The sequence below is a fragment of the Oreochromis aureus genome, linkage group 18 (genome assembly GCF_013358895.1).
Source record: "Oreochromis aureus strain Israel breed Guangdong linkage group 18, ZZ_aureus, whole genome shotgun sequence".
Lineage (NCBI taxonomy): Eukaryota > Metazoa > Chordata > Actinopteri > Cichliformes > Cichlidae > Oreochromis > Oreochromis aureus.
In genome coordinates, this window is record NC_052959.1 from 25,154,750 (window position 1) to 25,167,656 (window position 12,907).

At 38.9% G+C, this 12,907-nt stretch overlaps 1 protein-coding gene across 1 annotated transcript in view; it reads right to left on the reverse strand.

Annotated features, from left to right (window-relative positions):
* The window catches only part of ak5 (adenylate kinase 5), a 108,025-nt gene that overhangs the window by 25,545 nt on the left and 69,573 nt on the right, over positions 1-12,907 (reverse strand). Inside the window, exon 11 of the mRNA XM_031731012.2 lies at positions 1,069-1,232. Coding sequence (XP_031586872.2) covers positions 1,069-1,232 — 164 coding nt within the window. The remainder of the gene's footprint in view (positions 1-1,068; positions 1,233-12,907) is intronic.

A 12,907-nucleotide genomic window follows, 5' to 3' on the forward strand; every position in this document is an offset into this window, starting at 1 on the left:
TTCAACTTTTCATAAAAAGAATATCACACCAACATTTAAACATAATGGTGGTAGTGTGATTGTCTGTCACTGCTTTGCTGCTTCAGGACGACTTGCTGTAATTGATGAAACCATGAATTCTGTCCTCTACCAGATAATCCTGAAGAACAATGTTTGACCATCAGTTCATGGCCTGAAGCACAAAAGCACTTGGGTTATGCAGTAAGAGAAAATTCACAATAAGTCCACCTCTGAATGACTCAAAAAATTCAAACAAAATCAGGTTTCTGCAGTGGCCTGACAAATCCAATTGCAATGCTTTGGCATGACCTTAAACTGGACGATTTTGGTTGAAAACACTGAAAGAATTCTTCAAAGAAAGGTGGACTAAAATTTCTCCACACTGATGTGAAAGATGCATGCCAGTTATGAACCAATTGATTGCAGTTTTTGCTGCCAACGGTGGCACAACCAGTTATTAGGTTTATTTAGGTGAGTGAAAATTACTTTTTCAATCTTTCTGAATAAATAAAATCATAATTTAAAAACTGCTTTTTCTATTTACTCAAGTTATTTTTGTCTAATATTAAAAACTGCTTGATGATCTGAAAAATGTAAGTGTGACAGTTATGCAAAAATACTGGTAATGCTCAGCCTCTATCAAACACACATGTGGTATCAATTTCAAAATCCTGAGGTCAAGAGCACTGAGGTTCAAACTCATCCAAGACTTTTAGTAGATGCACCTATGATATCAATTTAAAGCTCCTACGTCACCTTATTCTTGAGTTATTGCATTCAAAACCTTTTGAATTCAGTAAGGGGACAAATACTTTCTTTTACTTGCACTGCAGATGAGTTGAATCTAGTTTTACCCTTATCCTAAACGGTTACGGTTAATTCCTCTCTTTATACGTCCAAATTTTCAATCAGACAACAGTTATGGAGTATTTATCGTGCTAATAATGCAAAATGTGACTTTTACAAATGAAAACAATGTAAAGTCAAATCAGTGTATAATTCTAGGCTTTGTGAGCTTCAGTAATCCCCTCATTATTTGCTTGTTTCACTCTGGACTGCCACACTGACCTCAGGCAACTGTTCTCCTCTCTCGAGTGCGTCCCGCAGGTAGCGCCCCCTATCGCTGTTAGACTGCAGCTCGCTGCAGAGCAGGTCACCCAGCGTGACGCGACGCAGGCCGAACCTCTCCTCCATCCGCTCACACTGCAGAGCCTTACCTGAGCCTGGACCACCTGAGACACACAGAGAGAGAGAGAGAGAGAGAGAGAAACAAGCGGAAATAAGGCCATATCCTCGCGGTCAAGTGATCACTGAGACTAACCTCCTGTGAGAAGAGGATGACGAGGAGGAAATTGAAAGATGACAGAAGAATATGAAGGAGGGAGATGATAGGAAATGGACAATAAGTGTTTGTGTGTGTGTCTGAAAGGAGGTACAGTTAAAGAACAAAGAGAAAACAATAACAACAGACTAGATAAACAGATAAATAATAAATTAAATTAAATTTATTAAGAAGGAAAATGGAAGGTAAAATTATTTCTGCATTTTTCTGTGAAGTCCTCTAGGAGCTGTTTTCACTGACTTTGCTGTTAGCATCGCAATAACATTTAAGCAGCATAATAAAAGAAAGATCATCTGTATGCCCTCCTCATTAACACAGGGGTTTGTGCAGAAATAAATTTGCAATTTGCAGAGTGATGCAGAGGTAATATAACAATTACTTTCAACAAGGAGTAAATAAGGAAAGCACTGCATACTTTAAAAAAAAAAAGTAAAGAGTAATGTGGAGTGCTTGAACAGGCAGAACAAACATACAAAGCATTATATTCAGAGAAACATAAATCAAAGTGGGAATTAAACTTTTTTTTATTTTAACCAATCAGCTTTCATTTAGTAATCACATCTTAGCTGCTTTCACTTCTTAAGGTCAGAATACATACCGCCACTTTCTGTGTTTGATGGCTTGCTGTGATGCTCGCAGGTGTTGTTGCAGGTATAATTGTATAACGTGGCCGTGAAACTGTGAAGCAGTCATTTATCAGCGCTAGCCTTGAGCCTAGTAATAAAACTCAGGATGCGCTTCATATTCATCATTATTCAACTCGAGTTGAATTCAAAAACAAGTGCGCTCATCACCATTTCCTTAGAGAGCACGGACAGATATGAGCGAGGTGAGGCTCGCAAGGTGGGGAACGACTGAAATCAGAGAGCTCCCTAAAGAAATCAAGGAGGAAGGGCTAGGGATTCATTCAGAACATAAACACCGCCTTCATTTATTTCACCAGGCTCAATACGCTGCACAGACACCTCCACCAGGATGTAAAATAATGACCCAGAAATCCTTGAGAAGCTTGTTAGTGGCTCTTCTAGTTAGTTCGTCTTGCAAGTCAAACCCCTGCTGTAGCTGCGAACTGTCTGAGTGTGAAGACCGTTTCATCACTGAGAACATCATCTAGATTAACCCAGTTTAAATGTCACAGCTTTGGGAAGTGTCTTACTTTCCTTCTTACTTTCACTTCATTTTCTTAGTAGGTGTCACAGTGTGCACTCCAGCCATGTTAAACATTTCCATGCTTTTAGGGTGCACTCGAACAGCTTGCATAAATGAAAATGTCTTTAGATATATTCGAAACCAGCCTTTGAGGCTGGATTATTTCCTGAGCTTTGAGAAGGAGTAATATATAGAATTATTAGTTAAAAAAACAAACAAACTGATGCATGACTTTAAGAAAAAACATGTCACTTGTTCAACTAATTACAAATTTGATAAAAAAATAAAGCAATTTTATCAAACCTGTAGCCTCACGGGCTGCCGCCTGATCCAAACTGAGAGCATATTTGGGCACAAGTGATATTATCTGCATAACTTTTCACAGTATAGATGATGTTATATTGATGTGTGCAGGATCCTGGTTACTGAGCTTTGTTAGGAAATAAGAAATCCTTAAATTAAGGTGTTTGTGAGCATGAGATGCTCCATAGTGTCCTCCTAGGGTCACTCTGTTGTCTCTTCTCAGAACGAGTTTTTAAGAATGTATGGGGTGCACTGGGTGTCACACTGGGAGCAGTGACAAAGCATTTTTTAAAATCATATCTGACATGTCTCCAGTTGTTGGCTAGTTGGCCTGTATGGTCATCTTAGGCGCAGAGTTCTGGGTGCGAGCACAGCTGCTGTTTAAACCAGCTAATCAAAATAAAGTTGGCTTAAATGGAGCTGAAACAGCTTGGTCGAGAGGATTACTTTAAACTGCATCATGCAAAACTACAGTTTAGTCCAGCACTAAAAATGTGGAGCAGGAAATGAGTGTGATAACATAATGTGATGTGGATTTGATAGAACACAGCAGAATTATAAAGAGTCACACTCTTTCTTTTTTTTAATCTATATAATCTAAACCTAAACAGAAACATAAAAAAAAACATGAGTAAAGGGTGAATTTGCAGCTTTGTGTGCTTTGGCATGTTTGAATTCTGTTTCTGGTTTCTCTGCTAACGCTCAGTTTGGTAGAGGCTGAGATTTGAGATGCCCAAACCATCCTACCATGTGTGAACAGCACTGTCACAGCGGCGTCCGCGGTAAGAGCCAAAGTGACAGATGGAATAAATTAGAGAGAGAGAGGTGGAAGCAGACAGAGATGAAAACGACAAACACAAAACAAGGCAAAGACAGATACAGCCCTGCTAAATAATGTTTCCAATTCTTGAAGCATTAATAGGTAATGTTAAGAAACTCGATCAGTTTAGAAGAAGAATGGACTGAGTGCAGAGTTTTTCCTCAAAATATTGACATGATTTATCTGTTCACTTCTGTCGATGATTACTGAGAATGAAAAATGTTCTTGCATTATTTTAACCATTCTACAAATAGAAATACAAATCTATACATTGTGTTTTCACATCAGATCATGGTTGTGTGTATAGACATGGGATTTTAGCCCATGTGGAGCTATTTGTAAAACGAGCAAAGATGAATAAAACAAACACAATCCTCTGGAATTTATATTCTTTATGTGTTAAATTACATGCACTACCAGTCAAATGTTTGGACACACCTTCTCATTTAGTGGGTGTTCTTTATTTTTACTGCTTTCTGCAATGTAGATGGATGCTGAAGACATCAAATATATGAAGGAAGATATATGGAAATATGTAGCAAAGAAAAAATGAATAATTAACTCAAAAATATTTTTTATAGTTTAGATTCCTCAAAGTAGCCACTCTTTGTTGGAAGTACTGCAAACTGACAGCCCTATTTGACAACTGTTAGAATTGATATTATGGCAAGAACCAATCAGTTAAGTAAAGAGAAATGACATCTACATTATTACTTTAGGAACTGGAGGTCAGTCAGTCCGGAAAATTGCTAAAACTTTAAATGTGTCCCCAATTGCAGTCGCAAAAACCATCAAACGCTACGACAAAACTGGCTCACAAGAGGACCGCCCCAGGAAAGGAAGACCAAGAGTCACCACTGCTGCTGAGGATAAATTCATCCGAGTCACCAGCCTCAGAAATCACAAGTTAACAGCACCTCCGATTAGAGCTCAGATAAATGTGACAGAGTTCCAGTAGCAGATACGTGTCTACATGAACTGTTCAGAGGAGACTGCGTGAATCAGGCTTTTACCGTCAAACAGCTGCTAAGAAACCACAACTAAGGAAAAGCAACAAGAAGAAGAAATTTGTTTGGGCCAAAAAACACAAAGAATGGTGTAAGGGCTATTTGACTAAGAAGGAGAGTGATGGAGTGCTGCACCAGATGGCCTGGCCTCCACAGTCACCTGACCTAAACCCAGTCGAGATGGTTTGGGATGTGATGGACCACAGAGTGAAGGCAAAAGGACCAACAAGTGCTCAGCATCTCTGGGAACTCCTTCAAGACTGTTGGAAAACCATTTCAGGTGACGACCTCATGAAGCTCATCGAGGGGATGCCAAGAGTGTGCAAAGTGGTAATCAAAGGAAAGGGTGGCTACTTTTAAGAATCTAAAATAAAAAACATGTTTTGAGTTATTTCACACTTTTATGGAATTACGTAGTAAACAAAAGTGTTCATTCATAGTTTTGATGCCTTTAGTGAGAATCTACAATGTCATGAAAATAAATAGACACCATTAAATGAGAAGGTGTGTCCAAACTTTTGACTGGTAGTGTAGGCTATCAATTAATCTTCTGTGCCTTGCTGATTACCTGACTGACTGTTTAATCAGCTGATTCTCTAATTAAGTCTGTAAACCCTTAAGGGGAAAAAAAAGATATCATTAGAAATTTCTTCATTAGCTTCAGCAGGGTGGTTTCTGCTTGTTAATGGCATCCTCTAACACCATAACACTTGTTTCCAGTCAGTCCCACTAAGTGCAAAATTACCACTGTTGCATCACACACTACCAGCAGGTTTTTCACTTTTTAAATGCAAATCTGATTACAAGGGCAAATGGTAATTTTCTGCAGAGAGGGGAAATAAAAAAGAGAGATGGAAGTCAGAGAGCATGGTGGAATAAGACGAAAAGATAGAAATGGAGGGAAAATGGCTTAAGTAAAAGCTCACATTAGTATTTCACTGCTTTTTTTCCCCTGTAGCACTTCTGCAGAACACTTTTGGATTGGGTAACCCGATGCAGCAGATGGTTTGTTACACCAAACCATCTGGAAAGTAGTTCTTAGAAATTGTTCGCCAAAAAGCCAGGCACTTTTTCAAATATTCTTGACAGATCATTGGCTCTCACCATCTAACTTCGCGCTCACTTCAGACAATCACAGGATTGATCTATAGAATGTAAAGAGCACCAAAGAGGGGAAAAAATCAAGCTGCAAACTGAGGAGCTTTGAAAGTTGGCGAGCAGTCAGCGCAGCGATGTATGTAGCACGTAGCTGGTGGATTCTTACCATCTATATGAGGAAAATTTGTATTTTAAAGGGACCCACTTCCAAAAATACTTGGCAGGTGATCAGATGAACCATCTGTCACAAGAAGAATTTTTAAGTCACAAATTACCATGCAAGGCATTTGGTGAGGTAAATCCACATTAAACTTGAAGGGAGCTTGGAGATTTTGCTAATTTACAGAAGGTGCATCTGTACCCAACGACTTTTAATTAACAAAACGTAAGTGCCTTCATTAGTGACTTTTATCTTTTTGTTTAATGACTGTATTCTGCCTCATTTTATTGCTTCTCAAGTGTTTAATTCTTAGCAGCATGTGGCAGGTGGACAGGTTTAGCATCAATATAAACAAAAGGCCGAATTATACAAAAGAACAAAAGTTCAAACCTGACCTGATATGTACTCTTAGAAAAGGACACCCATGTTTTCCAATCAGACTCTTAACAGATGACATTGCATGTTGGATCAAAATCTGACAATGCTTTTCTACATTCATAATTCCATCACTTTTGATAACTTCACCAACACCACTGGCTGAAATGGAGCCCCAAACTATGACAGAGCCTCCACCTTGTTTTACAGATGGCTGTAGACACTCACTGTTGTACCTCTCTCTCCTTCTCTGTACATACTGATGAGCACTTCAACCAATGGATCATCGCTCCATCAGACCTGTTGCCACTGATTTTCAGTCCAGTTCTTGTGTCACCTGACACATCTCAGTCTTTTCTCTTTGTTTCACTTAAGAATGGCTTCTTGAAAGCCACGCTCCCACCAAGACCATATCTTTGAGGCTTCAGTGAACGATAGATGGATCAACTTAAGGATCAGATAAATCTCTCAGGTTCTGTGTCTTTAAAGAAAAAAATCTTAAGGACATGACTTTCAGATACTGTTAATCTGCTGATAGTTCTTTTTAGGCCTGCCATCTCTTCTTATTTCCTCCACTTGTCTAGTTTCCTCAGATTCTTTTAAAGATCCACTGCACACTATGCTGAGTTATGCCAAGTTTTCAGGTAATAGCTCTTTGGGAATCACCTGGTTGGTGCAAAAATACTATTTTATGCCTGTCAAATTGTTATCTTTGGAATTTTTCTAATTGGTGCTAATTAATAACACTAGTTTTATACTATTATATAACTAATTTAGAACAAAGGAAACATGAAATATGAAGCATAAATATGACCAGCAAATGGCAGATTGCAATTGGTGTTATTACAATTTCCCCCTAGCTTATTTCTTAAATTAGTCCTAATTAACTTCCAGCTCTACTTTTTTATTCCTCGACTCTACTAGAGAAGCTTTACATGATTAACTGTTCAAATTGTTTTTCCTAAATTGTACCTCATCCATTGTCCAAAACAAGCAGGTTTATAGCTCCCCCTGCCCGCTTTAGGTGTACTGTCTCTTTAAGAAAACTTTATTCTGATTGGCTGCCCTTTGAAGTAACTTCATATGGGAAAAAACTGAAAAAAAAAAAAAAAAAACTGGCACTGTTAGCTTTTGGCCCAATGGGTTTACCTGTACATACACTAGCCTCAATATTTAAGATTTTATCGATTTTCAAATGAGCATCCAACACTGTAGCACAGAATGTGAGCGAAATTAAGGAAAAGCTTGATATGCTCACTGTAAAGACACTCTGGTGTTGTCATCATGATTTCTGAGAACAGGGAGATAGCCTTTTTTAGCCCCTAATAAGTCTGACAGATAACCTGTATCTCCCCTGAAGCAGCAGCAGCTTCATTGAAGCTGGATGATAAAAGGAGGAGACGGGGATGGTGAAAGGCTACAACACTTTCATGTAGAACTGAGGAGTCATCAAGCTGCGTCACGCAGTCTTGAGTCAGTATTTTCAAAGTTGGAATGACATCTGACGGGGCAGGAAAGAAAACCTTTCGTCCCTGCAGTTGTTTCTTGAAGGGAAGTGCTGGACAGCTTGGGTGTTGAAAGCACTCTTTAAAAATCTACAACTGCTGAAAATACAGCAGAATAAATGGGTTAATATTGTTAATGGCAAAACATTATGGGGACCAATTAAAGTAATATGCAGCTCCATGACTTTCTTCTTCTCTTCTCTTCTCTGTGGTCGCTTTGCATGATTTGACCATGTTAAATATGAGCATCCATCATTGTAGCAGCATTTAATGACAGAAAATAAAGAAAAATATTAGACCATTTTAAAGTCATATAAGCATCCCAATGATTACACTGAATTTCTTTTCATTCGGCAACTGGTTGCAGTTAGTTAGAGCAACTAATTTCAGTTGCAAGGAGATTACAATTGTCCACTGTCCAAACTACTGCTGTTCTTACTTGGATCCAAGCTCTAGAATAGTCCCATCAGTGACTGCTGCAAAATATGACAACCAAGCCTGCTTATTTGGTTAAATGCACCTTTGCTAATTGCATCTCGAGTCAATGCTTTTGGCAGCCATCAAAAAGCTTCTGAGGTTCAGGGTCTGGGAATGCCATTCCAGAAACTCAGCAGAGCCGCTTCTAAAGAGATTGCAGATTCAGAGATCAGTTCCAACAACGTTATTCTGCCAAGGTGTGGAAGAAGACCCAAACTGTCACCCTGTCACTAAGGCTCAAGCCTGCCATGAACTGGAAACTGCTGGAACACCGACATCACCCTCCACAGTGAAGTAAGCTTTAAATTTCCATGAACTGAGAGAGGAATAAAGACGAGGGTTTCAAACCCACAGTAAGTAACAATGAATCTAACACATGAAAGCAATCACTTGTAATGATGCTCTGATGCTTACAGACTAATTCAGCATTTTTCAGCTCATTTTTCCAGCCCACAACTTACTGATGTGGTCCAGAAACAACTGGAAAAATAAATCTGAGTTCCTATATTGCAGAAAAGTCGCCTGGAAAGGTTGACGGAAGATTTCCCTCGCAGACAGTGCTGTGTTTTATTTTCATATCAGTGTGTTCTTTTTAAAAAAATAAAGTAAAAAACAAACAAATAAAAAATGAAACATGTCAGCTGCCTTTCATACATGCATGACATGCTCATATTCATAAGGGTTCACAGAGCTCCTGCTACTTTGTGAATTGCTTGACACAACACTATGAGCAACCTGCAGGCAGAACAGTGGGTGGTAAAAGATATGAGAGAGATCAGACAAGAATGGTGCTGGTTTTATTCAACAGCTGCCAGCCAGAAAAAAGTTGTGATGCTGTGTAAAATGTAAATATAAACAGAAGGCAGTGATTTCTAAATGATTTAAATTCTAGAATTCTTTAAAAATGAAATCTAGACCTAAAAAACAGCATTTCAAAGGTGGTTGTCTTTCTTTTAAAAAACATGCTCATTTTGAACTTATCCTTGTGATGATCATGAAAATGGGGAAAGGAGTCGATTTCTCAGTGTGCTGCATCACCTCTTCTTTTAGGGTGTCTGTGCTGTTAAACTGAATTTAATACATAGTTCAGTAAGTGTCTATCTGGGAACTGAGGACTTCAGCTCCTGTGAGTGTGTCTTCCACACTGCTAAATAAATGATTTCAGCTGCTCAACAGTTCAGTCATTGTGATAGTTTTTGTTTCAAATGCACCAACTGTGGACGGTGTGCGACATGTCATAGACTTCTCTAAGGGCCAATGCTGTGAAATACTTGCAGAATGTGGTTCAGCAATGTGCTAATAAAAAAAAGCAAATAATAGAAATAAGAAGGATGCAAAACAGACACTGTCTGGATGGCAGTAAACTAAAAACTGTATATATCGTTCAGCATTAATGATGCCTTCACGTATTTGTGACAGATGCTTCTGAACTGTGTTAATAGCACATCAGATGGTTTTTCTCTTCTTTTTGCTAGTGTGCTCCTCTTTAGATGATCAAGGCATAGACGCCATTGACTGGCCCTCAAGTTCTGTAGACATGAAGTATACAGAGAACCTCTGGGATGTCATGCATTGGTGCAGTGGACGCTGTCAAATAGTGCCACAGACTCTCCTCGGCCCCCGACCCCTCCCTGAGGTTTCTTCCTGTTAGAAAGCACTGTCGCCAAGTGCTTGCTCAAAGAGGGCCGTTTGATTGTTACCTCAGAGGTAAAGACTCCTGTTGTGATTTGGTACTATAAAAATATAATTGAACTGAATTGAATAGAACGGTCCAGGAGCTCACTGATTCGCTGATCGGGGTCTGTGAAAAGATCCTCCAGGATACCATCCACTATCTCAACAGTCACATGCCAGAAGTGACAATGATCATAAAGGAAAACTAGAGAAAAATCAGTCATAAGGGCATCACAGTCAATCACAGAGCAATGCTCTGTTAACATTGCTCTGCAAAACCATTCACTTTTTGGGGGTTGCCTTGTTGTTTAACTTGTTATCATGTTGACTTGCACCAAAACAGGCAGTCGTTTCTGTTTTCTAACTGGATAGATTGATATCCCTGACGTCTTACTGGCTTTATAGCGTGTCCATGCAGTCTGTTACAGAATAATGACGGATGCTCATTTCATCTGCAATAATGTTACTTATTAACCTATTTAGTCTTTTGCTGTTCCTACTCCAGCTTTTGTTTGAAACATGCTGCTGGCATCAAATTAAAATGGCACAAATACAAAAAAACCAAACAAACAAAAAACCCAATTACTCAGTTTTCAAATTTTCCCTCTTTATTCTGTTTTTAAATATATATAGGATTTAAATGATTTTCAAGTTGCTTGTATTCCCTGTAAGCTTGAGGATAACTGCTAATCTTAAAGCAGGAAGTAACATCAGAATAAATGGATGCTGTGAAAAAAGATGAGATGCGAAATCCAAACTGTAACATAACTTCTGTTTTAATAAATTAGACTTTCTATTTTCTTTTCCTGACAGCACAATTGCAGATTGTTATAAATGGAGTGAAATCCTAAATGTTATCTTGATTGGCTGACCTCTCATTATATGGTATAAAATTTGTTCGGGAGACACATCTGAGTGTAGGTGACGCTTGTTGCATTTGTGGGTGACATTTTCCTCCAATTATCTGCTGCTGCTGTGAAAAAGCTTTTGGTCTGGCTCAGCGTCTGTTTTTCAAATCCTCCGACAAACTGGTGTTAATTCAGATCAGTCTGGATTTGTCCTGAGAGTCCATGAAAAGGGATTTTAGCACTGATATATGGGTGTGACAGAGAGCGCACACACATACACACTCAGACTACTGATTAAATAACCTTTTGGTGACCGTATCTTTAGTGTTTTTCCATGGTAGCAGGGTTGACGGTGGTTAATGGAGGGTCTGTATGTCCCAGATCTCTAATTAACCTGCAGGTCTGTCGTGTCTTCAATTAGCAGACTGAGCCACAGTGCCTCACTGTACTGTCACAGCATACTAATTGATCACAAAAAACTGAAAACGTCTTCCTCTAGGGGCTGGAAGCAACACTGAGCACAAATTGGAAGCAGCGGTGATGCATTTTTCTATTTCGTGACAAATATTACTTAGATGGCGTATATATTTGTGCACGAGATTGATCTGATAGCTGCCTTTAGAGTCACAATGCAGATTCAAGTTAATAAAAAAATACTGACAAATATATTGGTTGTTCCACATGGGGGAGATTGGCAACTTATAAGCACCATTTCCACTGGTTAACGTGATCGTTTTTGCTTGTATTAACATGATCCGAATCCATTAATTGATTAACAACATGGTTAACAGCATCCATCAGATATATTGTCTTTGACACAGATAATATTGGGTTCATATACTTTGTGGTTATAAACCAGATTAAAAAAAAACAGTGAATCCCTACATTTGGCAATCTTAACCTAGTTAATATTAACCAATTTGTGCAGTTAATTATTCTGTTTGGTGACAAAAAAATATAAACTTCTCTTATTCTACAAAAATAATGCATGCACTACTTTTTAAAAAAATGAAATCTATGTCATGCTGCAGAGAGCAGATGAACAGCACATGGAGTCCGGCACAATAAAAAATGTTTATATAGCACCAAATCACAACAACATGGGCATTAAAACACTTTAAATTATACGATGATGAAGGCGTGGACAACGTTATGCTGCCTGTAAAATCATTAGCATGACAGGTTTGGTGGTGGGTCACCATGGAAGCAGACCTCTACAGGTCGGCAACAACAACCTAGCTGGTATGAGGATGAAATCCTCAGACCGTGCAATGCTGCAGTGTGTGCTGGGTTCATCCTGGTGCACCATAATTCCCAGCTTAAGGTGACGAGAGTGCGCAGACAGTACCTGAAGGATGAAAGAATTGATAGCACTGACTGACTGCATGCTTACCTAATCTAAATCCAGTAAAACACGTCTGGGACATTACTATTATTTTTTTTTCTAGATGGCAGCTCATACGGACGTATGCAGCTGCACAGCGCTCCTACTACTTTGCACCTTTCTGTGTTTTTTATGTCTTTTGTTGCATCTTTCTGCATTGCACTAATCACTTTTAGTCATCAGGAACTAATAGACATCGGCATATGCCTGAACCCGGATTTTACTTCTGATTGGACCGACAGTATCCCACCCGAGTTTGTGAGACCTCCGGGCGGTTACTGTTGCGAACAGCAAGTGATGCAGATGGCGTACGGAGAGGAAACAAAAACGGGGATGCAGAGCTGGCTATAGTGTCTCTGATGGAGATGAAACAGCATACAGGGCGCAGAGGGCAATTAACACTGCGCAAAAAATCATTTCAGCAAAATGGACGAGCCTGCTACATCATGATGTTTTTTTCCTCATTAAGATCTGATGTGTTTTTGAAAATGTTCCTTTAATTTTAATTTTAATTTGTTTTTTGCAGTGTTATTTTGGTAATTCATCCCGTTGTGTCTCCTGTGTTTTAACTTCTCTTTGTCATCCTTCTGATTTCCTGATTGTTCCCAAATATGTGTCATTCTTCAATCATATCTAATCTTGTTGTTCACTTTTCTTTTCCCCCTGTTTGTTTCCAGCGTGTCAGCATCTCCCTTTCCAGGCTTCTCGTGGCCCTTTATGTAGATTCTTGTTTTTTTTCCCCCCTTTTTTGTACTTCGTGTAATT